Below are 26,073 nucleotides of genomic sequence, written 5' to 3'. Positions count from 1 at the left end.
TCCTGCTCATTAATCCTTATTCTTTTTTTTAGATTATACACAGGAAACAGTACTTTGCTGGCTACCCATCTACTTCCCTCGTTGGGAAATTCTGTTCTGTTCAAAATCTCTGAAGCTCTCCACAGGTCGGGGCTGCTGGCTGGCACTCTGAACTTACAAACCCCTGGCTTTTGCAGTTAAGGGCCATCATCCAGGGTCTACGGCATCAGGGTCCTCTCGTCCCCGTTGCTATCGGTGAGTCAAGTCCTAGGACAGCCTTTCCTCCCATCAGGTATGTCCTACGGGGAAAGCACCACAGAACTATCTCAGTGATGCTAGTGTCCCCCCTCATCGGTGATAAATGGGATTCCACTGGGCTGTTCTCTGAGCCCAGTCCTCTGGTGGATCTTCTGCTGGCCTAACATAATGTATCTATTCTACCATGCCCACTTTTCTGAATCTTTTAATCCTTTCATCTACTGTATGCCACAAAAATTCTGGCATCTCAATATCACTCTTCATGGGCTGTCGCCTTCCCAGGCTTCTAGGAGGCACTTGGAAGCAATGTTGCTCTACCCCTCGGGCCTTGCCAGGATGCTAACTCTTGTATCCCACAGACGGCTCCTATGTCAATGAATTCTCCCATATGCTTGATAGAAGAGTTTTCTCCGAACGGGGAGGTTGGAAATCAGAATAGATGGCTCATTTAAAAAAAAATTTTTTTTTTTTTTACTGTTTTTATTTATTTTTGAGGCAGAGAGAGACAGAGCATGAGCGGGGGAGGGGCAGAGACAGAGGGAGACACAGAATCCGAAACAGGCTCCAGGCTCTGAGCTGTCAGCACAGAGCCCGACGCGGGGCTCGAACCCACGGAGTGTGAGATCATGACCTGAGCTGAAGTCGGACGCTCAACCGACTGAGCCACCCAGGCGCCCCAGATGGCTCATTTTAGAGGACTAACAAGGAAAGGGGACGAGAGGAGACCAGTGGGGAGGTGGCGGGAAAGGGGGAGGGAAGCGTGAGAAATTGTTCAGGTAGCCAGAGAGAGATTTTTTTGTTTGCTTGCTCATTTATTGCTGCTGATGTACTAGAAGATCTGGGCAAATGTGAACACTTGGAAGAAATAAATCTGGGTAGAGCGCAGAGCTGCAGTTGCTGGGGCAAACTGGCCTGGTAGTAGGCTGCAGGAGTCAGCTGAACCACCAGTCAGAGAGGGAAGCCCAAGGCAGCAACAAGCCAGCTATGCTAAGTCATAGAAATTAAAAGTCCATAAACATCAGAGGGGTGAGTCAGATGGAATGTCCAAAGTCCACGGCAAACAGATGTTCCCCCCGAGTTGTGGGAAGTCAAGGGAGGAGTCAGGCAGCCAGACAGGGGAGGGCAAAGGCGGGGAACCAGCCGAGGGGATTTCCCTTATTTGACTGAGCTGGGAAAGGACGGGGCTGCAGGTATTGGTGGAGTGAGAAGGGCCACTCTCCTCCTCGAGGACGAATTTACAGGCTTTGCTTTGGTGGTGTTCAAATGAGGAACTTCAGGCTGCCAACCTTCACCTGATAGCACTAGTCTGAAAGTGGAGGCAACAGGTAGGAGTGACCTAAGGGTGGGGCTGATTTGGTGACGGTGGCGTGATGTAGCAGCCTGACTCCCAGTGAGTCTCGCTTTCTGATGTTTGCACCTGTATGTCAACCCCTCCCACACCAAATAGGAGAGATCTGGTATCTCAACAGGATATTAAAGAAATGAGCCTGTGAATTCCAAGGGTACATCATAAAAAAAAACTTTGTGACTTCCTCCTTGCTCTCTCTTCCATCACTCCCTCCGGGAAAGCCAGCTGTGACTTTGTGTGGACAATCGAGCAGCTCTATGGAGAGATCCCTGTGGCAGGGGACAAGGGCCTCCCACCAACAACCAGCACTAACTTGCCAGGCCAGTGGGTGGGTCACTTGGAATGGGATCCTTCAGCTCCCGTCAAGATGTTAGGCGACTACAGTCCAGCAGACAATTTGAATTTAACCTCAGGAAAAACTCTGAGCTAGAACCACCCAGCTGAGCTGCTCAGCAGAAACCACGTGTGATAAGGGTATTGATTGTAGGGGTGCCTGGGTGGCTCATTCAGTCAAGCATCTGAGTTCGGCTCGGGTCATGATCTCGAGGTCCGTGGGTTAGAGGTCTGTGGGTTCAAGCCCCACATCGGGCTCTGTGTTGACAGATCAGAGCCTGGAGCCTGCTTTGGATTCTGTGTCTCCCTCTCTCTCTGCACCTCCCCTGCTCATGCTCTGTCTCTGTCTCTGTCTCTGTCTCTGTCTCTCTCTCTCTGTGTCTTAAAAATAAATAAACCTTAGAAAACATTTAAAAAAAAAAAAGAATATAGATTGTAAAGCTGTTAAGTTTGGGGGTAAGTTGTTAGGAAGCAATGGATAATTAATATAATATACCCAAACACACAAAGTGACAAAAGTCCAAAACACAAAATAATGTGACTGTTTAGGGAAATCGGGTAGGTAATCAAGTCCAGAGGAAGACTGAAAGAATGGATTAAGTGAAGAGAGCAGATGAGAGGGACTGGGAAATAGAGCAGGTTATCGGGTTTGTGTAAGGCTGGACAGAGAACAAGGAACCTGAGATTTCTGAGACCTGTGTACATTAGGTCAAGGCAGGACTGGCCATGGCAGGCAGAGAGAAACCCAGCACCGGGCATAATCTGGGTGGCCTTTCATGGCTTGGGCTTCCTCCTCGACTACTGTTTCCACCTGGGTTGCAACATGATTGAGGCTGTGCCGTGAACCCCAAGGCACTGGGTGACGAGACCACCAGGCTCTAAGCGTTTACAATGTGTTATGTGCTTGAAATAACACGAAGGCTTAAACAAAGGTGGCATGTCCATACAATGAAATATTATTCAGCCATTAAAACGGATGAAGTACTAATACATACGACAACACAGATGAGCCGTGAAATCATGCTAAGTGAAAGGGGTGCCTGGCTGGCTCAGTCATAGAGCCCGCCACTCTTGATCTCAGGGTCTCAAGTCCGAGTCCCACATTGGGTGTAGAGTTTAATAAAAATAAAAATAAAAAAATAAAAACAGATTTTAAAAAATATGAAACATGCTAAGTGAAAGAAGCCAAACATAAAGGGTTACATACCGCATGATTCCATTTATATGAAATGTTCAGACTCGGCAAATCCAGACAGATAGAAAACAGATTAGTGGTTGCCAGGGGCTAGGGGAAAAAGGGGAATGGAGAGTGACTGTTAATGGGTACAGGTTTCTTTTTGGGGTGACTAAAATGTTCTAAAATTAGATAATGGTGGTGTACAATTTTGGGAATATAATAAAAAAACCACTAAATCATAGGGGCGCCCCGGTGGCTCAGTCAGTTAAGCCTCTGACTTCACCTCAGGTCATGATCTCACGGTCTGTGAGTTCGAGCCCCATGTCGGGCTCTGTGCTGACAGATCAGAGCCTGGGACCTGTTTCAGATTCCCTGTCTCCCTGTCTCTCTGCCCCTCCCCTACATTCTCTCTCTTTCAAAAGTAAATAAACATTAAAAAAAAAAAAAAAAAAAAAAAGATGTTAAATCACCTGCCCGGGTCACAACACTAAAGCAAGTGAGAGAGCCAAGAACTGAACCCAGGCAGTTCTCCTCAGGCTCCACACTTAACCCACTATGTTATCCCGCCTCTTGCTTATAAATGATCTCAGTGAGTCTTAAGCAAATCCGTGAGGTGGATTTTATTTCCTTTATTTACAGAGGGGAAAAAACTAAAATACACAGAGGTTAAGTAGCCTGCTCAAGTTCACACAGGTAAGAAGCAGGGGAGATAGAGTTTAAATCCAGGCCGTGCTGAGTCAAAAGCACACAATCTGGTGTCAACTTCAGTTCACGATCCTGCATTTCAGCAGCTGGCTGACATAGGGAGTTCCTTCTTTCAGGGCTCACTGGATTGCAATGCCTGGTATCTTTCCTGTTTACATTTTATTATGTTTATGTTGCTTTCTAATTTTCCAGTTATCTCACCACCAAATAATTACATAAGCAATCGGAGGTTGAAATCTGTTTCTCTATATTCTCACATAGAAGATGCCTCTTAGTTTTAACAGGTATAAATGCACGTTACCTTGTATGTTGAAACAAATATTGACTCCCATGTCTTTAACTCATTCCAGTTAAAACTTTGGCCATACTGAGGCACCTGGGTGGCTCAGTGGGTTAAGCATCTGACTTTCGATTTCGGCTCAGGTCATGATCTCACAGTCATGAGATCAAGCCCTGAGTCAGGCTCCTCGCTGGGCATCGAAACTGCTTAAGATTCTCTCTCCTCTCTCTTTCTCTCTCTCTCTCTCTCCGCCCCCCCGACTTGTGTGTGTGTGCGTGTGTGCATGCTCTAGCTCTCTCTCTCAAAAAAAAGAAAATTTGGCCATACAGAAGAATTTGGGGATTTTCAAATAGATGTCTCTTTTAAAATTTAGATTATGGAAATTTTCTTTTTAATTTTTATTTTTAAATGCTTTTTTTTTTTTTTTTTTTTTAGTTTAGAGGGAGAGAGGGATAGAGTGTGAGCTGGGGAAAGGGGCAGAGAGAGAGGGGGAGAGACAGAGAGAGAGAGAGAGAGAGAGAGAGAGAGAGAATCTCAAGCAGTCTTCATGCTCAGTGCAGAGTGATTATGGAAATTTCCCGTACAAAAATATAAAGGTAAATACACACATGCTCATCACTTAATTTTAACAATTATTACCTATAGATTTTCTGTCATCTAGTTCTTCAATTTATTAGTAGTTCAGCCATGACTATATTATATTTCAGTACTGGTTGAATCACTTTTTTTTTTCATTTTTTTAAAAGTAGGCTCTATGTCCAATGCGGGCCTTAAACTCATGACCCTGAAATCAAGATTCACACACTGTACCCACTGAGCCAGTCAGGCATCCCTAAATCATTTATAAGAAAACAAAATGTTAATAGGTGTCATTTCTTGGGTATGTATTTATAGCTAACTTAAATTTTCTTCTTTTTAATTCTCAATATGTTCCAAAATTTCCATGGTGAGTATGGAGCTTTTTTGTAATAAGAAAAATCAAGTTATTTTAAAATAATTGAAAAGCATATTTCTTTGAAGAGTATATATTCAAATGCATAATCCTGGAGTCAACTTTCTCTTGCTTAGAAGAGTCAAAAAAAGGTCCTTTCTCCATGAGACCATACAATTTAGTGCAGGGAGTGGAATAAAAAAAATTTTTTTTAAATATTTTAAAGTAATCTCAACACCCAACATGGGGCTCAAACTCACAACCCCGAAATTAAGAGTCACATGCTCTACTGACTGAGCCAGGCAGGAGCTCCTAGAATTTGGGGTGTTTTTTTTTGGTATATGTGTGTGTAAATTTTGGTTTTTAAAACATTCTCTTTTTAATTTTTCTTTAATGTTTTTTTTCTTTTTTTTTTAATTTTTTTTTTCAACGTTTATTTATTTTTGGGACAGAGAGAGACAAAGCATGAACGGGGGAGGGGCAGAGAGAGAGGGAGACACAGAATCGGAAACAGGCTCCAGGCTCTGAGCCATCAGCCCAGAGCCTGACGCGGGGTTCGAACTCACAGACGGCAAGATCGTGACCTGGCTGAAGTCGGACGCTTAACCGACTGCGCCACCCAGGCGCCCCTTTAATTTTCATTTATTTTTTAGAGAGAGAGAGAGACAGAGCATGAGTGAGGGAGGGGCAAAGAGAGAGGGAGACACAGAATCCAAAGCAGGCTCCAGGCTCCCAGCTGTCAGCACAGAGCCTGATGTAGGGCTTGAACTCACAAACCTTGAGATCGTGGCCTGAGCCGAAGTCAGACGCTCAACCAACTGAGCCACCCAGGCACCCCAATTTTTCTTTAATGTTTATTTATTTTTCAGAGAGAGAGAGATGGAGTGCAAGCAGGAGAGGGTGAAGAGAGAGGGAGACACAGAACCTGAAGCAGTCTCCAGAGCCCGACCAGGGGCTCAAACTCATGAACCATGAGATCATGACCTGAGCTGAAGTCGGATACTAACTGACTGAGCCACCCAGGCGCCCCAGGTCTGAATTATTTTAAAAAACAGACCAAAAACCCAAAAAACACAGATCTAACAAGATGCAATTTACAGATCATAAAATTCACCTGTTTTAAGTGTACAATTCAGTGATTTTTAGTAAATTTGGACAGTCATACAACCGTCATCACAGTGTGGATTATTCTTTCTAATCTCTCAGAAACTGCTGTTCTAATGCAATTACAATAAAGTTGCCAGTTCCAGCTTTGCCTCCTACGCATGCACCTAGCTTTTGTGTGTTTATGTTGCCATCTGTTTCACAACACCCTCAATTCAGCTGTAGTTGGGAATAATAGCCTCTTCTCAAGTACACCCAGAATGCCACGTTCTGCCCTTCATCATTAAAGCTACAGCCCAAACAGCCGCTACGGGGATTTAGATGCTTAAAGAAGTATCCCAAACTGCTGGAAATCAGAGACTATTTCGATAGATTTGGCAAGATCTTCAGGATTGCTTATACCATTATTGGCAACACTATCCTTAGACCCTCCTGAGGGAAGCCCTGCTCTGGACTCTGGGTTCTGACTGCACCAGGTGTGAGGAGGCCGTGGAGCCAAAGCTTGTTTTGTTTTTTAAGTTTATTTATTTATTTTTCTAAAAGTTTATTTATTTATTTTTTTTGAGAGAGAAACAGAGCATGTGAGCAGGGCAGGGGCGGAGAGAATCCCAAGCAGGCTCCACACCGCCAGCACAGAGCCCCATGTAGGGCTCGAAACTACGAACTGGGAGATCATGACCAGAGTCAAAGTGAAGAATCGGACGCTTAACTGACAGAGCTACCCAGGCGCTCTGGAGCCCTCTTCAGACTCCTTGCAGCCATCCTCACGCTGCTGTGGTGCCCAGGACTCTGAATTCCCTGCCCAGACAACCCCAAACTTGTCTCCATACCTGCAGAGGTCTCTTCCCTGAGCCTATCCTGCCTTTAGGTCTGTCAGGGAGTGACAGCTGTCAGGAAAGCGGGTGACTACTGTTTGCATTGGTGGGCTGGGTGTCCACACACATGCACAAAGCCCCCTCGGCGTAGGATGGAGAAGGGCATGGGCTGGCACCCGGGGCTGGCTCTCTCTACACTGCCCCCTCCGGCAACAGAATTCTGGGAAGTCTGAGAATTCTAAATTGGAATCTGACTTCCTTCTATATTTGTCAAGATAGGAGGATAAAACATTTTAGCTAACAGTTTGCTAAATTGATTAAAGATTTTTCAATATTTAGAAATATGGTGTGTGGAGCTCTATTTGCACAATTTCATTTACATGAAATGTCCAGAATAGGTTAATCCGTAGAGACAGAACGTAGAATGGGGCGCCTGGGTGGCTCAGTTGTTTTGAGGTTCCGACTTCCGTTCAGGCCATGACCTCGTGATTCAAGAGTTCGAGCCCCACGTTTGCTGTCAGCACAGAGCCTGCTTCAGATCCTCTGTCCCCACCTCTCTTTGCCCTCCCCCCTCTTATTTAATGTTTTAAATAAAAGTTAAAAAAAATATATATATATATATTAGTGCTTGCCAGAGGCTAAGGTGAGGAGGGGAATAATGAATGACTGCTGACGGATATGGGGTTCCTTTTGGGGATGATGAAAGCATTCTGGAATTTGATAATGGTAATAGATGCACAATTCTGTGAATACAGCCTTCCCCTGCTATCTGAACGTAGAGTGTTCCTATGAAACTTTTCCGAAGCTAAAACATCTTAAAGCAAAGAAGCAACTACTGTTAATTATTTTTTAAAGTTTTATTTATTTCAGTAATCTCCACACCCCACGTGGGGCTTGAACTCACGACCCTGAGGTCAAGAGTCGCAGGCATGCTCTTCTGACTGAGCCAGCCAGGCGCCCCCTACTGTTAATTTGTGCAGGAAAACTTTTGAGTGCTCCCAGATCCAAATAATCACCTCTCTGAAGCTTTTCTGATCCCTTAGGACACATCTTGCTAACAGAAGCACAAAATAAATTGAGATAAAGCACAGATGATCACAGACACAATTCGAAGCTCAGGTGGCTTGATGCTGAGATGCCGAGCGTGGTTCCGGGTAAAGGAGCTGGGTGGTGCCACTTTTGCTGCACTGGTGCATGCTGCCCTGCTTGTTGTGGAACAAATGTGGCACGCTCTTTTTTGCTTTTCTTTATAAAAGTGAAAACCCTCTTCAGATTTCTTTTGGTTAGCAAAAACAGGTACCAATGTAGGGTTTTCATAAAAGTGAAGTGGCAAAACATGAACTTTTGAAAAGCAGGGGATACTTGTACTAAAAGTCAGTGAACAGGGGCGCCTGGGTGGCTCAGTCGGTTCAGCCTCCGACTTCTGCCCAGGTCATGATCTCGCAGTTCCTGAGTGGGAGCCCCGCGTCGGGCTCTATGCTGACAGCTCCGAGCCTGGAGCCTGCTTCGGATTCTGTGTCTCCCTCTCTCTCTGCCCCTCCTCTGCTCATGCTCTGTCTCTCTCTGTCTCAAACATTTTTTAAAAGTATGAATTTAGGAGCACGTGGGTGGCTCAGTCGGTTGAGCATCCAACTCTTGATTTCAGCTCAGGTCATGGGTCATGGGATCGAACCCCATGTTGGGTTCTGTGCTGAAAAGTGGAATCTGTTAAAAATTCTCTATGCTCCCCTATGCTGCTTGCTCTCTCTAAAATTAAAAAAAAAAAATTAAATAATAAATAAAAGGATGAGTTTAATATTTGGATGCTCTTGCAATAAGACTGTGGTAGGGTCCCCTCCCTAAAAAAAAAAAAAAAAAAAAAGAAAAAGAAAAAACTCAAGGCAAACTGGATATACGCATACGTGACATCCCTCACGACCTTGTAACATGAAACCACTTAATCAGACTGCATGTTTGTGTGTTACCATATATGGGAAACAAAAAGTAAAAAATATATAAAAAACCAAGCCACGTGGTGTTCGGGGCTCACTTCTTTGGGTATGAACTCAACGAAGTTGTGCCAGCAGGAATAAAGTTGCTTCCTGGAAAGAAAAGCCTGATGTCACGACTCTCTGTGCAAGAATCCTGCTACAAGACAATTACAAAAGTATTTGTTCCTTTTTAATGTTTTTGAGACAGAGCGTGAGCAGGGGAGGGGCAGAGAGAGAGGGAGACACAGAATCCGAAGCAGGCTCCAGGCTCTAAGCAGTCAGCACAGAGCCCGACACGGGGCTCAAACTTATGGACTGTGAGATCATGACCTGAGCTGAAGTTGGATGCTTAACCGACTGAGCCACCCAGGCGCCCCTGAAAATGATTGTTTTAAACTCAACCAAAGGTAGAAATATTTCTAATATTTGGAACCAAAAGAATTACAAGTATAGTGGTGGTGAATTTTTGCATTTCTTAAGTCTATGTTCCTGTGTCTGAATATAAGGATACTTGTGTGTACATAAAAGTGTATGTATCCGTGAATTAGGGTATGTGGTCATTTACTTATTCTCCAAGTAACAGGTGGTGGGAGGCGGGGGCTGGAACATGAGCAGGATGCAAAAGAATCTAGGAAACCATACCTGCCTCTATGATCTTATGGTATACATGAGTCTCTACAGGGCTGGTTATCTACAGTTGTATGTAATGTAATTCAACTATGCCACAACTATCTACACACTTGGGAATACTCCAGATGTTAGTTTCTTAGTTGGCTAATTCTCAGTACGAAACTGGGGATGCAAGCCCTCACAAACCCCACAGTTTAGACATACTGTTCCCAGCTGCCTCTGACCAGAGTCCGTAGTCCTTAGTTACTGTAAAAGAAACCTGTAAAAATGCCTCAGGAAATAATAGAAAGTTGCCGCCCCAAGTCTGTGGGATGCTGTTCTGCCTGAGATAACAAACACAGTGTGTCATGTTCCCAAGGGAATTTTTTTTTTTTTTTTTTTTTTTTTTTTTTTTAGCTTAGCGATAGTTACAGAATGTAGAACTTTTGCCTTTGTACTCTAGAGATGACCTCACCAGTGCAATCTGCCCGGAGCGTTTTGCAGTTCCAGGCCCCTAAAAGCAGAACGACCAGGCCCCTGAAGCTGAACGACCACCTCACTACCATCGCACCGAAACCAGACGGAGACGCCAGAAGGGATAAGATGATCAAGAAAGGAAATGTCATAGATGACCTAATCCCTAATGAATCAGCATGATCCAAGGCCCTGGGATCCTTACCCTGAATTTTCACCCTTTTAAAACCCTGCTTGTATAAAGCACGGTGGAGTTTGGGACTTTTGAGCATTCGCTCCCGCTTCTGGGTGGCGCCACAGCAATCAATAGCTTTTCTTCGACTGCGGAAGCTCCGTGTCGGTTGTTATTGGCTTGCCGCCCATCGAGCGGACGAAATGTCTGGTTTGGTTACGAAGGTTGCACTGGATGTCCTTTAAGATTGCTTCCAGCTCTAAATTCCACAATGCGGGGATTTCATCCGACGCATGCAGCCAGATTAATTCGGGTCAGGAGTAAAGTAGATAAATTAAGTCGTCCAACCAACATACATTTATTACAGTTACGGATTATGTTTATCTATGTAAATAATAAACTATTTTGGTGAACTCCCGCCTGTAAATGCCAACTTCCTCGGTTCAGCGATTTTTTTCGAAGCTTCCCGGAGACCGGAGGCCGCAGATCACGTGCCAGTCAGCGCCGGGGGTTGCTATGGAACCCAACACGGTCCAAATCGGAAGTGGTCCTTGAAAATGACTTTCCCAGGAAACTTATATTGGAAAAAGAATACCATTCTAATCCGCCTGTTCTTAAAATCAAGCCCTAAGTAGAGATACAAACGTTCACTCCCAGCACAGCAAACCCTGCCTCTCCTCCTGAGGGGAGAACTTCTCCTCTCGCAGCGGCAGCGGGGAGCGGAACCAAAAGGCGGAGGGCACGGGTTCCCCTGGGAGCTTTTCTGCGCGGCGAACCAGACCCCACCCCCCGCGGGGTTGCCGTGGAGACGGAGCCAGCGGTGTGGATGCAGAGAGGCGCTAAGGCTGGGCCTTTTCTGTCCGTCTGGGGAAGAGGCTCACCGAACCAACTCCCAAGATGGTTAGTGGCTCTGAACCATGAGGGAGGAGAACTTTGAGTGGATCCTAGACCTGGAGATCGGAGGTTCCTAACACACTTCTGGGTTAAGTCTAGGAGTGTCAGCGGTGGATGATCTCCCTGCCCTACCCACGTTCTCACGGGAGACAGGGATGCGACTGTAAACACCTCGATGCTTTCTTCCCTCCCGCTTCTCCACTTCACGTCTAGGCTGCTCGTGGGATGGAAAGCAGACCAAGGGAAGACTGAGATGAGAGAAGCTGCGCCAAAGCATCTCCTACCCTGCTCTAATGAATTGATAAAGAAGATAACATGTAGTAGCTGTTGGGTTCAGCCCAAGTACAGGGTGATGGCCCTTTTAGTAAAATAGTTGTTACAAAGAGTTTTAATGGGCTTCCCTGGGGTTGGTTGTTAAGGACTTGACATGCAAATCCTGGAGCTGTTACTCTGAGTTTAAATCTGACCATCGGAATTGGATCATACAGCTGTCTTTGTTGCTTCTTTCACAGATGCTTTCAAGGGCCAAGCCTGCTGTAGGCGGGGACCTACCGCACGCTGACAAGAGAAAGAAGAAAGGTAGGAAGATTCCAAAACTAGAGGAGCTACTTTCACAAAGAGATTTCACTGGAGCTATTACCCTATTGGAGGTAATGTCCTAAGAAGATTGCTTCTTAGGAGGTGAATACCAGAATATGGATGAATGCTTGGGTGAACGCTGGTTTCGTTCCAACGTTGTGCTGTTGGAACAGGTGGATGCTTTGGGAGGGGGGGCTTCCTATAAATCGAGTCTGGCACAGGTTCCAGATTCCGTGTTAACGATAAACCTGATTAAAGATGAACTAACAAGATCGGCTTACTTCTTGAGGGACGCTTTTAATTATGTCTAGTCCCACTGATGGTGAATTCAGCTAAAACTCTGGAGGGACATTGGATACAGCATCAGTTCACACATTGTTTATCCCAACCCCTGACCAATTTATGATTTATTCCTCTTATCTCTTATAAAATTTGAATCATTATTCAAATGAATTCATTTGAATTCATTATTCAAATGAAGCATGAATGCTTCATGCTTGTTGCCTAGAATACCATATCTTCAGAAAATATTTCAAATCTTTATGGCAGTACTTCTCAACTTCTAATACGCATCAGAATCACTTAGGGTACTTATTGAAACATACATTCCTCTACTCCTGCCTCAGGGGTTATGATTCTTTCTTTCTTTTTTTTTTAATGTTTATTTACTTATTTTTGAGAGAGAGCAGAGGAGGAGCAGAGAGAGAGGGGGGGAGAGAGAGAATCCCATGCAGGCTCCATGCTCCGCACAGAGCCCATCGTGGGGCTCCATCTTATGAACTGTGAGGTCATGAGCTGAATCAAGAGTCGGATGCTTAACCTATTAAGCCACCCAGGCACCCCAGGGATTCTGATTCTTTACAATATGGTGCTGTTCAGGACCTGCATTTTTGTCACGTAGCCCAAGTGCTTCCGACATAGATGATCCAAGGACACTACACCTGGAGAAACTGCTTTGTGGGAATCACATGTTATAGGAGAATGAAGGAGCACACCAAACAGTGAAGAGTTGAAGAGTTTTGACGGCATAGCCCAGTTGTGTTTTGCCAGTCATTTCTCCGAATTACTACTCCAGCTATCTTACTTATAATCTATCAACAATGATTGTTTTAGTGAGCTTTATGTATTTCTCAATCTTCCACGTGTGCTTCTATGTTTCTTACTAGCTCTGATATTGAGCATCTTGTTTGACTTTTTTGGTGTCAGCTTTCTCATCATTAAAGTGGGGAAGTTGACTTGGAAGGACCTTCTAGCTCTGTAAGTCAGTGGACTAAGTGGTAGGTATATGTCTAATTTTTGTCAGTCTCTATTTCTCTTCTCTCTTTTTAGACAACAACCACATTTCCCTTACTGTGTAATCTTGTACTACTTTCAGGTTGTCAGGGAGACTCTGCTCTGTGCTTACATTCTTAGGTGCAAATTCAGGAAGACTTCAAATAAGAATGTCTTCAGACTTAAGGCACTGTACTCAAATCCACAGCATTTTGCGAAAAGAAGATTTCTAATGTATAGAATTAACTATAGGAGTAAGTTCTTACCCAGACCAGAAAGTATCATTGGATGTCTCCATCTTGTCACAGTCAAGGCACCCAATATTCTGTAGCAATGATCTACAGATATGTGTCGGCTCCCTATTTAGTTTTTTTATCCATGTTTTTGGTTTATCAGCCTGTAGAATGGAAAACTCTCACCTAACCATGGGAGTTCAGATTCCTCTTTCAAAAGCCTCATTCATTTCCTCGAAAACAGGACTTTTGTTGCCTGGGGAATTCACATATATTTTCTCCCAATGGACAAAAATGAGGCCAGGCTTCTGAATATCCTTAATTCTCACAGGTCATGGTAAACCTGTTCAAGGGTTACAGAACGATTTACTGATTTGTTCTCAGCAGAACGTCATAACCTATCAAAGATATATGTGTGCACTAATGGGATAGGCTTGAAGTGTGAGTTTGAATGCATAGAGCATGGAGGGTGAGAACACAGGCGTTGGAGTCAGTGGGCTGTGACAGTCCCTGCTACTACCTTCTCTGGCTCTGGTAGCCATGAGTTCATTGCTTAATCTCTAACTTTCAGTTATTTGGCGTTAGATACTTCACGTAATTCTTGTGTTCCTTAATATGTCCCAGACATATTGGGATTCTCTGTCTCCCTCTCTCTCTGCCCTTCCCTTGCATGTGCTCTCTCTTTCTCGCTCCCCAAAATAAATAAATAAATAAATAAATAAATAAATAAATAAACAAACAAACAAACATTTAAAAAAAAGAAAAATAAAAATGAACATGAAATATTTGAAATTATGCATTTCTTTCAACTGGAAATATTAAGTGAACGAGAAATTTTCATCTTGTGAGTATCTAAGAAATAATCTATCTGTGTTATAGTTTTCTGGGATAATATAGAAGTCAAACATTAAAATTCTTTTGATTCCTAACCTTGAAAAGAATTGGGAAGATCATGTGGCTATATATGTTGTTTCAGTATAGCCTGTTTCAGTTGCTATGTAACAATAATTGTTCCAGCCTTTTGATGATGCCTCACGAAATAAATAAAATTTAGATTCTGATAGTTATTGCAGCATTTAAGAAATATACAGATACATTCTCTGTGACGATTAGAAGGTAATTGTGCTGAGTTCCTTAGGTATATAGACTTAATTAAATGTTATTGTCTTGCTTCTGTTACTTTCAATTTCCTATTGTTCATCCGTAGCTTAACATAGCAGTTTTTTTAAACAGAGGGTTTATTCAAAGCTTTTCATGTTTCTTGTTTGTTTGTTTGTTCTGTTTTTCTGTTTTTTTTTTAAATGAAATTTTAACCTGAAGTTCAAACGGCATGTTGGGGAACAAGAAGAGGACACTAATTTGTGGATTGGATACTGTGCTTTTCACCTGGGTGACTACAAGAGAGCTTTGGAGGTTAGTAAAAAAAAAAGAAAGAAAGAAAAAAAAAAAGGTATGGAGCACCTGGGTGGCTCAGTCAGTTGGGCATGGACTCCTGATTTCAGCTCAGGTCATGATCTCACGGTTGGTTGAGTTCAAGCCCCATATCAGGCTCTGCACTGTCAGTGCAGATTCTCTCTGTCTCCCTCTCTCTGCCCCTGTCCTGCTCATGCTGTCTCTCTCTCTCAAAATAAATAAATAAAACTTAAAACAATTTTTAAAAATTGTAACAGAAGGGTTTTGAAAAAGTTATTAAGCTCTATATTATAATAATTCATGCTCTTAGTAAAATCCAAACAATACAGAAGGGAACAAGATAAAAAGAAAAAAGTCATCCTATCTCCCTTTCCCAATTCTATTTCTTTGTTAACAGAGGCAACAATTGGCTCTTGTTTGATGTATTGCTTCATAAATCTTTTATATGTGTTCAAGTGTATATACTTATATACATATATATATACACATATATATATCTTGTTTACTCTTTGCTTTTGCATATATACTAGTGAGATTATTCAAATCTCACTTAGTATTTCTTTTCTTTTTTTTTTTTTTAATTTTTTTTTCAACGTTTTTTTATTTATTTTTGGGACAGAGAGAGACAGAGCATGAACGGGGGAGGGGCAGAGAGAGAGGGAGACACAGAATCGGAAACAGGCTCCAGGCTCCGAGCCATCAGCCCAGAGCCTGACGCGGGGCTCGAACTCCCGGACCGCGAGATCGTGACCTGGCTGAAGTCGGACGCTTAACCGACTGCGCCACCCAGGCGCCCCCCTCACTTAGTATTTCTTAAGGAAAGCTTCAGGAGAAGAAAAACCCCTTTGGATAAAATTTCCAAGATGCCTTTCTCAAAAGTTCATTTTTATTTTTCTTGGTTCATTTTAGATAGGAAAGATTATATTATCTTTATATTTCTGCAAGTGCAGTTTTAAAAGTTGTTTTTCTTTGTCATTGTAAACAGTACCTATCTAAAAATTTTTTTTTAACGTTTATTTATTTTTGAGACAGAGAGAGACAGAGCATGAACGGGGGAGGGTCAGAGAGAGGGAGACACAGAATCCGAAACAGGCTCCAGGCTCTGAGCTGTCAGCACAGAGCCTGACGTGGGGCTCGAACTCACGGACCGCGAGATCATGACCTGAGCCGAAGTCGGCCGCTAAACCGACTGAGCCACCCAGGCGCCCCTAAACAGTACCTATCTAATGAGCAATCTATAGGATTATGAATCTAGATAAAATTTTAGATGCCATTAGTCAAACAGTTTTTAAATCATAAATGAAATTGTTTAAATACTTACCACATATTCTTACCCCCAAAATGTAATCTAAGGTTATTTTAAAACCTGCATAACCAGAATGAAAGTGTCCAAGGTCAGGTAATGAGGTAAGATGATGAACAAAAACAACAGGGGTGCCTGGGTGGCTCATTCAGTTGAGCAGAGGACTCGATTTTGGCTCAGGTCATGATGTCACGGTTCATGAGTTCAAGCCTCACATCAGGCTCTGCATTGACAGCACGGAGCCTGCTTGGTATTCTGCTTCCCTCTCTCTCTATCCCTCCCCTGCTCACACATGCTCTCTCTCTCAAAATAAATAAATAAACTTTAAAACAACAAAAACTGGGATGCCTGGGTGGCTCCGTTGGTTAAGTGTCTTACTTCGGCTCAGGTCATGATCTCACAGTTTGTGAATTTGAGCCTCATATCAGGCTCAGTGCTGACACAGCTCAGAGCCTGGAGCCTGCTTCATATTCTGTGTCTCCCTCTCTCTCTGCCCCTCCTCCACTCGCAATCTGTCTGTGTCTCTCAAAAATAAACATTAAAAACAGCAACAACAACAAAATCAATTAGGGCAAAGGGAAGATATGTAAATGACACTAGAGGCTGATGGTATTTTTGAAAGGTATAGGGAGAAGAGAGTAGCCCATATGTAGTAAGAAAAAGAAACAAAGGAATTTGGTAAAGACTGGTAAATAGGGTATATGGAAAATGTGGTTGACAACGTAAATCTCAGAAGGTGTACTTGGCAGGAAAAAAATACCTTTTTCAAATATAAAGCCAGGGGGCACCTGGGTGCCTCAGTCGATTAAGCATCTGACTCTTGATTTCAGCTCAGGTCATGATGGCAGGCTGGTGAGATCAAGCCCTTTGTCAGGCTCTGCCCTGAGCTGACAGCTCAGAGCCTGCTTTAGATTCTCTCTCTCTCTCTGTTCCTCCCCTGTTTGAGCTTGCATGTGTGCATGCTCTCTCTCTCTCTCTCAAAATCAATAAATAAATGTCAAAAAAATAAAATAAAATGTAAAGCCAAATGGGGCCACCTGGCTGGCTCAGTCAGTAGAGCATAGGACTCTTGGATCTCAGGGTTGTGAGTTTGAGCCCCGTGTTGGGCGGGGAGTCTACTTAAAAATATAATAATAAAATAAACTCTTAAAAGAAATAGAATGTAAAGGCAAATAAACTAACCCAGAAAACAATTAGAACGAAACAATATTTATAGTATATTATCAGATTTTAAGTTAACCAAACCTATATATTTCTTATAAGGTAGTTTTTATGTTTAAAGTTTATTTATTTATTTTGAGAGAGAAAGAAAGAGAGAGAGGGAGGAGTGGAGAGAGAGGGGGAAACAGAGAATCCCAAAGCAGGCTCCACCCTCTCAGCGCAGAGCCCAACTCAGGGCTCGAACTCACGAACCATGGGCTCATGTCCTGAGCTGAAATCAAGAGTTGGACCCTTAACCAACTGAGCCACCCATGTACCCATTTTTTTTTAAGTTAGCAAAAATAAAATATTTTAGTTACTTTAAATTTTGCGGTTTGTCAGCTCATGGATCAGCGTGAAAAGGGGGGGAAAAACCAGTTTAAGATCGTGTGCACAACAGCCCACGTGGGGAGGATTGAGCTATAGCTTCAGTATGTAACCTTGAAGGTACAGAACAGTTGAGGAGCATATAGGATTCCCTAAATGTGAAGTTGCCCAGTCTCAGTAAGAAATCCTATTCCATTATAGAAGAATGGCTCATCGATTGCTTTACGGCTGAAATGAGATCCCTGCTTAATGTATATTTCAGGAATATGAAAGTGCAACAAAAGAGGAAAACTGCAATCCTGAAGTCTGGGTGAACCTAGCCTGTACCTACTTTTTTCTTGGAATGTATAAACAAGCTGAAGCAGCTGGATTTAAAGGTGAATTGGCCCCTTTGAATATCTAGTATTCATCACTAATGGAAAGAGTTATTTTGGAGATTTTAAAGCTTATTTAATTCCTTTTTCTTTTTTTTTTTTTTTAAGTGTATTTATTTTGAGAGAGAGAGCATGTGCTTGTGAGTGGGGGAGGGGTAGAGAGAGAGGGAAAGAGAGAATCCCAAGCAGGCTCCGCACTATCAGCACAGAGGCAAACACGGGGCTCAGACTCATGAACCGTGAGACCATGACCTGAGCAGAAATCAAGAGTCAGATGCTTAATGGATCGGGCCACCCACGAGCCCCAATTCATTTTTCACTGAGGAAAAAGCAAGTACCATGATAAAACTAAAAACTAACTACAATCAAAACATAAATAATAATTAAGAAAAAGAAAACTAAAAAATAGCGTTATTCTTCAAAGAATATTGAACCTTAGCAATTTTACTTTTAAAGAGAGAGTTAATCTCCATGGTGCTTCCTCTCCCCCACCTCCCCAGAGGCTGAAAAAAAAGTTTGAGAGAAGCAAAGAGCAAGTTATCTTTCTTAAGCCCCACTATGGTAGGATGTTCATGTTATTGTAGGAATTGGTGTAGTTGTTTAAGCCCTTATGGATGTGGATTTTATAGCTATTTGCCCTGTTTCTCAATGAGAAGCCAAGTAATTTCTGCTTAAAGAATCCAGACTTATTTTCGTTTGCTTGACCTGTCCTGACAGCCGTCTAAGAAGAACTGGGCATCAACTTGCAAATAAGAATTGGGTAAAGAGAACCAGGGGTGGAAAGATGAAGAATAATGACAGTATGAATCAAATTAAATTCAGTGTTTTATTATTTTATGTTTGAGAAAGAGAGCGTGAGCGGGGGAGGGGCAGAGAGCGGGGAGGACAGAGGATCTGAAGCAGGCTCTGCGCTGATAGCAGACAGCCTGATGTGGGGCTCGAACTCATGAACCGTGAGATCATGACCTGAGCGGAAGTCAGATGCTCAACCAACTGAGCCACCCAGGTGCCCTGAATCAAATTAAATTCAAAAAAATGTAGAGAAAGGGGGGAAAGGAACATTTGTTATGAAATTTGTTAGGGAAGAATAACAAATTCCCAGGGTAGAATTCTTAGAGAATTAACTGATATATACATATTTAGGAGCAATTCCAGCTCAAATTCATGGACACTGTGGAACTCGAAGCCTTTCTTGATTTGTACCCAAACTGTTTCCCATGTACTAATGTAGTTTTTCTTAATTTTGTTATAGGGTCTTTAAGTCACTTATTTTATCTCATGTTTCTAGATTTTATCTGTGAGAACAGTATTAGACACATAGAAAGTGATCAAGGTAGCTATCCTTCTTTCTGTATAAATTTTTTTTTTTAACGTTTATTTATTTTGAGACAGAGAGAGACAGGGCATGAACAGGGGAGGGGCATAGAGAGAGGGAGACACAGAATCTGAAACAGGCTCTGGGCTCTGAGCTGTCAGCACAGAGCCCGACGCGGGGCTCGAACTCACGGACCGCGAGATCGTGACCTGAGCCGAAGTCGGACACTTAACCGACCGAGCCACCCAGGCGCCCCTAAATTTTTTTTTTAATACATTGAAGTATCATTTTTTTTCCTGTAAAGAGATACGGGGTTAGGTATCTAGGATTAGGAAAATTCTCCAACAGTGCAGAGGAGATTTGGAACTCAAAAAGTGTTAACGTTTTCTCTTGGTTGGCTGTTCCAGGGTGGCAGATTGTCATGCTAGATCTATGGAGTAGAGATCGAGCTAGTATTTAAGAAACTATGGCTGTATAATTGTGGAAAAAGAGATTTCAGAAGGACTTGACAACGAATACTGGGAAGCACAACTGAATGAGAGTGGATTCCTACATGACATGAGATAAACATAGCTGTTTGTTTCCAGTGTTTGATCAGTGTGTGGACAACACGGCAGTGGCTGCTACCAGAATTGTGTGTGCTGTGCTGTGGGTCACCATCATAGAATCCAGTAGAACAAGTGCTGGGGAATAATAGAACCTTACAATGTTGTTTTCCCGGTTCTTGATGCCGTTCCTGCTACTGTAAGTAGAGAACAGGCTAAAATAATATATATCATAGTAGAGACATATCATGATCACGTGTGTAGGATTTGGGAAGTTTTATCTTTGTCTCATGGTTTGTTTTTTTGTTTTAATTTTTTAACGTTTATTTTTGAGGCAGAGAGACAGAGTGTGAGCAGGGAAGGGGCAGAGAGAGAGGGAGACACAGAATCTGATGCAGGTTCCAGGCTCCGAGTTGTCAGCACAGAGCCCGCTGTGAGGCTCGAACCATGAGATCATGACCTGAGCTGAAGTTGGACACTTAACCGACTGAGCCACCCAGGCGCCCCTGTCTCATGTTATTCTTGCAGGGGACTAAGTGCCATTGACAATTAATAAGTAGCTTGAACTTTTTTTTCTAGCTCCAAAAAGCCGACTTCAAAATCGCCTCCTCTTCCACTTGGCTCATAAGGTATTTATGTTCTTGTTTCACACTTTTTGTTTTTAAAATATTTTTTCTTTCTTATTAAAAACAATGGTGAAAGATAATTTAAAAAATTTTTTTAAGTTTTATTTATTTTGAGAGAGAGAGAGCATGCAAGCATGTGCAAGTAGAGAGTGGCAGAGAGAGAGAGGGAGAATCCCAAGCAGGCTCTGCACTGTCAGCACGAAGCCGGATGCAGGGCTCAAAATTACAAACCTTGAGACCATGACCTGAGCCAAAGTCCTCTGACTGAGCCATCCAGGTGCCCCTGGTGAAAGATAATTAACTAGAAATGCTTGTTAATGAATTTGTAGAACAAATAGAACATAGGTGTTAATTTTATAAAATTTTCTTCCCCTTAATGTTCTTTACCCTACTAATTTATTAAGAGATGTTAGATCTTAGTTCTTCTTAAGTAGCAGTCATTTAAGATTAGTTTCTTTCCACTGTCTCCTATTGTCTCTTGGAAGCACACTCAAAGACACCTTGTATTAATTTCTAGAAATACATACACACTTTTCAAAATTGCCTTATATCAATAATTTTGGTCATCATCATAAAATTTTTTTTCAAATAATTTTCCATATTAAAGAAGTTACACATTAATTCCATTAGATAAAATGTAAGTAACAAAAATTGAAAAAGGAAATAACATTTACCATATTTAAAGGTAACCACATTTCAATCTTTTGGTATATCTCCTTTTAGGATGATTATTTTTTGTATGCATATTTATATATGCATTTCTTTGTTTTGCAAGAGTGAGACTCATGTTGAATATATACTTTTATATTCTGCTTTTTTTTTCTACCTGTCTTTATACTATGAGCATATCCTTGAGGCACAAATAGTCTTTAAGACTGACTTTTTAAAATGTTTTTTATAAAAAACATTTCATTGTATCATGTATCATAATTTATTTAACAATTCATAGTTATTTGACTTTTAGATCATATTTATGTATTTATTTATTTAAAATTTTTTAATACATTCCATACCCCATGATCCTCACAAGTGAACTCCTTAATCCCCATCACCTATTTAACCTATTCCCCCATCCACCTCCCGTCTGGTAACCATCGTTAAGGATCTGTTTCTTTGTTTGCCCCTCTCTATCTTTTCTATGCTCATCTGTTTTGTTTCTGAAGTTCCACATATAAGTGAAATCATATGGTATTTGTCTTTCTTTGACTGACTTATTTTGCTCAGGATAATATTCTCTAGCTCCATCCACATCATTGCAAATGGCAAGATTCCATTCTTTTTTATAGCTAAATAATATTCCATTGTAAATATATACCATATCTTCTTTTTTTTTTTAATATATGAAATTTATTGTCAAATTGGTTTCCATACAACACCCAGTGCTCATCCCAAAAGGTGCCCTCCTCAATACCCATCACCCACCCTCCCCTCCCTCCCACCCCCCATCAACCCTCAGTTTGTTCTCAGTTTTTAACAGTCTCTTATGCTTTGGCTCTCTCCCACTCTAACCTCTTTTTTTTTTTTTTTTTCCTTCCCCTCCCCCATGGGTTTCTGTTAAGTTTCTCAGGGTCCACATAAGAGTGAAACCATATGGTATCTGTCTTTCTCTGTATGGCTTATTTCACTTAGCATCACACTCTCCAGTTCCATCCATGTTGCTACAAAAGGCCATATTTCATTTTTTCTCATTGCCACGTAGTATTCCATTGTGTATATAAACCACAATTTCTTTATCCATTCATCAGTTGATGGATATTTAGGCTCTTTCCATAATTTGGCTATTGTTGAGAGTGCTGCTATAAACATTGGGGTACAAGTGCCCCTATGCATCAGTACTCCTGTATCCCTTGGATAAATTCCTAGCAGTGCTATTGCTGGGTCATAGGGTAGGTCTGTTTTTAATTTTCTGAGGAACCTCCACACTGCTTTCCAGAGCGGCTGCACCAATTTGCATTCCCACCCACAGTGCAAGAGGGTTCCCGTTTCTCCACATCCTCTCCAGCATCTATAGTCTCCTGATTTGCTCATTTTGGCCCCTCTGACTGGCGTGAGGTGATATCTGAGTGTGGTTTTGATTTGTATTTCCCTGATAAGGAGCGACACTGAACATCTTTTCATGTGCCTGTTGGCCATCCGGATGTCTTCTTTAGAGAAGTGTCTATTCATGTTTTCTGCCCATTTCTTCACTGGGTTATTTGTTTTTCGGGTGTGGAGTTTGGTGAGCTCTTTATAGATTTTGGATACTAGCCCTTTGTCCGATATGTCATTTGCAAATATCTTTTCCCATTCCGTTGGTTGCCTTTTAGTTTTGTTGGTTGTTTCCTTTGCTGTGCAGAAGCTTTTTATCTTCATAAGGTCCCAGTAATTCACTTTTGCTTTTAATTCCCTTGCCTTTGAGGATGTGTCAAGTAAGAGATTGCTACGGCTGAGGTCAGAGAGGTCTTTTCCTGCTTTCTCCTCTAAGGTTTTGATGGTTTCCTGTCTCACATTCAGGTCCTTTATCCATTTTGAGTTTATTTTTGTGAATGGTGTGAGAAAGTGGTCTAGTTTCAACCTTCTGCATGTTGCTGTCCAGTTCTCCCAGCACCATTTGTTAAAGAGACTGTCTTTTTTCCATTGGATGTTCTTTCCTGCTTTGTCGAAGATGAGTTGGCCATACGTTTGTGGGTCTAGTTCTGGGGTTTCTATTCTATTCCATTGGTCTATGTGTCTGTTTTTGTGCCAATACCATGCTGTCTTGATGATGACAGCTTTGTAGTAGAGGCTAAAGTCTGGGATTGTGATGCCTCCTGCTTTGGTCTTCTTCAAAATTACTTTGGCTATTCGGGGCCTTTTGTGGTTCCATATGAATTTTAGGATTGCTTGTCCTAGTTTCGAGAAGAATGCTGGTGCAATTTTGATTGGGATTGCATTGCATGTGTAGATAGCTTTGGGTAGTATTGACATTTTGACAGTATTTATTCTTCCAATCCATGAGCAGGGAATGTCTTTCCATTTCTTTAAATCTTCTTCAATTACCTTCATAAGTTTTCTATAGTTTTCAGCATACAGATCTTTTACATCATTGGTTAGATTTATTCCTAGGTATTTTATGCTTCTTGGTGCAATTGTGAATGGGATCAGTTTCTTTATTTGTCTTTCTGGTGTGGTAAATATATACCATATCTTCTTTATCCATTCATTAGTCAGTGGGCATTTGGGTTCTTTCCATAATTTGGCCATTGTAGATAGTGCTGCTATACACATCAAGGTGCATGTATCCCTTTGAATTAGTATTTTTGTATTCTTTGGGTAAATACCTGGTAGTGCAATTGTTGGATCGTAGGGTAGTTCTATTTTTAACTTTTTGAGGAATTTCCATACTGTATTCAAAGTGGCTGCACCAGTTTGCATTCCCAAGAACAATGTAAGAGGGTCCCCCTTTGTTAATATGCTCACCAGCACCTTATGTTTCTTGTGTTGTTAATTGTATGAGAACAGCATACCCTGATACCAAAGCCAGATAAAGATTCCACTACAAAAGGCAACCGCAGGCCAATATCTCTGATGAACATGGATATAAGATTTCTGAATAAAATACTAGCAAACAGGGGCACGTGGGTGGCTTAGTCCATTAAGTGTCTGACTTCGGCTCGGGTCTTGATCTCGTGGCTCGTGAGTTCGAGTCCCACGTTGGGCTCTGTGCTGACAGCTCAGAGCCTAGAGCCTGCTTCAGATTCTGTGTCCTCCTTTCTCTGTCCATCCCCCATTCATGCTCTGTCTCTCTGTCTCTCAAAAATAAATAAACATTAAAAAATTAAAAAAAAATACTAGCAAACCTAATCCAACAGTACATTTAAAGAATCACTCACCACAATCAAATGGGATTTATTCCTGGGCTGCAAGTGTGGTTCGGTAGTTGCAAATCAACCAATGTGATACACCACATTAATGAAACAAAGGATAAGAGCCTTTTGATCATTTCAATAGATGCAGTAGAAGCATTTGACAAAGTTCATCATCCATTCATGATAAAAACCCTCAACAAAGTAGGGTTAGAAGAAACATATCACAACATAATAAAGGCCATGTATGAGAAATCCACAACTAATGTCATTCTCAACAGGGAAAAACAGAGCTTTTCTTCTAAGGTCAGGAATAAGACAGGGATGTCCACTCTTACCACTGTTATTTAATATAGTACTGGAAGTCCTAGCCTCAGCAATTAGACAACAAAAAGCAATAAAAGGCATTCATATTGGCAAAGAAGTAAAACTTTCACTATTTGCAGATGACATGATATTCTATATAGAAAACTTGGTTAAAAAAAAAAAACCTAAAAGATTCCACCCAAAAATTGCTAGAACTGATACATGAATTCAGTTAAGTCACACGAAACAAAAATCAATGTATAGAAATCTGTTGCATTTTTGTACACCAAAAATGAAGCAGCACAAAGAGAAATCAAGGAATCAGTCCCATTTAGATTGTTTTATTTATTTATTTTTCCATTTAGATTGTTTTAATTTTAATTACAAAAATGTTATTCTCAACATCCTAGAAATGAGCTTACTGAGTTAATTGAATTTGAACAACTGTAAAGATTTTCATTGATATTGCTAAATTATTTTACAGAAAGTTTATCATATCACCCATGTGCAATATATGAAAATAATTGGTGCATTTAAAAATATCACACTGTAATTATCTTTCTCTCTGTTTAGTTCTTTCAGTTTTTGCTTTACATGTTTTCCAGACTGTATCATTAAGTGCATACAAATTTAGAATTCTTATATCCATCTAGTGGATTAAAACATCATTATGAAATGCCTCTCTTTATCTCTAGAAATTCCTCTTCACATAAAGTCTACTTTGTCATATTTGTATATCTACACTGGCTCTTTTTTGTATAATATTTGTCTATTATATCTCTTGAGATACTTTTAAACTTTCTATCTTACTGTGTCTTTATATTTAAAAAAATTTTTTAATGTTTATTTTTTTTTTTTGATAAAGAGAGAGACAGAGTGCAAGTAGGGGAGGGGCAGAGAAAGGGGGAGACACAGAATTTGAGGCAGGTTCCAGGCTCTGAGCTGTCAGCACAGAGCCTGATGAGGGGCTTGAACCCACAAACCAAGAGATCATGACCTAAGTCGAAGTTGTATGCTTAACTGACTGAGCCTGACTGACTCAGGCTCCCCATGTGTCTTTATATTTTAAAATGTCTCTCTTATAAACAGCAAATGAAAGCAATAAAAAGACATAGAAAAAAAGAAAAGCAAGAAAGAAATAGGAAGAAGGAAGAGGGTGGTTATTAGCTGTGACTTAAAGGTTTTCCATTGTCAAGGCTATGCCTCCAGAGGCTGTTTTCATTCTTTCTCTGAAGGAGACAGAAGAGAAGATAAGGAACTGAAGAGAAATAGGGAGAACAGAGAGACAAACTGGTTGAAGGAGGAGTTAAAATCTCTGTACCATAGGTATTGATTAACTGTTCTCTAATATGAGTCTTTTCATGTGTTTTTTCCTCTGACAATTTTAGTTTAATGATGAGAAGAAGTTGATGAACTTTCATCAGAATCTTCAGGATATCACAGAAGATCAACTCAGTTTGGCCTCAATCCACTATATGCGATCTCACTACCAAGAAGCTATTGATATTTATAAGCGAATACTGCTAGATAACAGGTCTGTGCCCTTTTATGTCTACTCAGAATCTCATTTTGTTATTTTTTTCCTGGAAACAGTTTGGCTGAGGACCTAGTATGGTTTCGATCTATTATCACCATGGGTTCATATGTGTTTGGCTAATAATCTGGCCTCATTAAGAACTCCTTATTCTCCAGATCAGGATTTCTCCA

General features: G+C 41.4%; 1 protein-coding gene across 5 annotated transcripts in view; it reads left to right on the top strand.

Moving 5' to 3' along the window:
- Positions 1 to 1,316: 1,316 nt before the first annotated feature.
- The window catches only part of IFT56 (intraflagellar transport 56), a 59,844-nt gene continuing 35,087 nt past the window's right edge, over positions 1,317 to 26,073 (top strand). Inside the window, exons 1-7 of one of the 5 annotated variants that reach the window (XM_040471827.1) lie at positions 1,317 to 1,562; positions 9,973 to 11,055; positions 11,562 to 11,699; positions 14,454 to 14,546; positions 17,639 to 17,753; positions 20,190 to 20,239; positions 25,755 to 25,900. In XM_040471827.1, coding sequence (XP_040327761.1) covers positions 11,053 to 11,055; positions 11,562 to 11,699; positions 14,454 to 14,546; positions 17,639 to 17,753; positions 20,190 to 20,239; positions 25,755 to 25,900 — 545 coding nt within the window. In that variant the 5' untranslated portion in view covers positions 1,317 to 1,562; positions 9,973 to 11,052. Of the gene's footprint in view, positions 1,563 to 9,885; positions 11,056 to 11,561; positions 11,731 to 14,453; positions 14,547 to 17,638; positions 17,754 to 20,189; positions 20,240 to 25,754; positions 25,901 to 26,073 lie in introns of those variants that run through there. The other 4 variants (XR_005789150.1, XM_040471828.1, XM_040471829.1 and 1 more) reach the window with 4 other exon arrangements.

The sequence above is a fragment of the Herpailurus yagouaroundi genome, unplaced genomic scaffold, assembly GCF_014898765.1.
Source record: "Herpailurus yagouaroundi ecotype Mexico unplaced genomic scaffold, PumYag 100, whole genome shotgun sequence".
Classification (NCBI taxonomy): Eukaryota; Metazoa; Chordata; class Mammalia; order Carnivora; family Felidae; genus Herpailurus; species Herpailurus yagouaroundi.
Note: the sequence above shows the minus strand (reverse complement) of the source record. Positions and strands in the feature narration are given on the sequence as shown.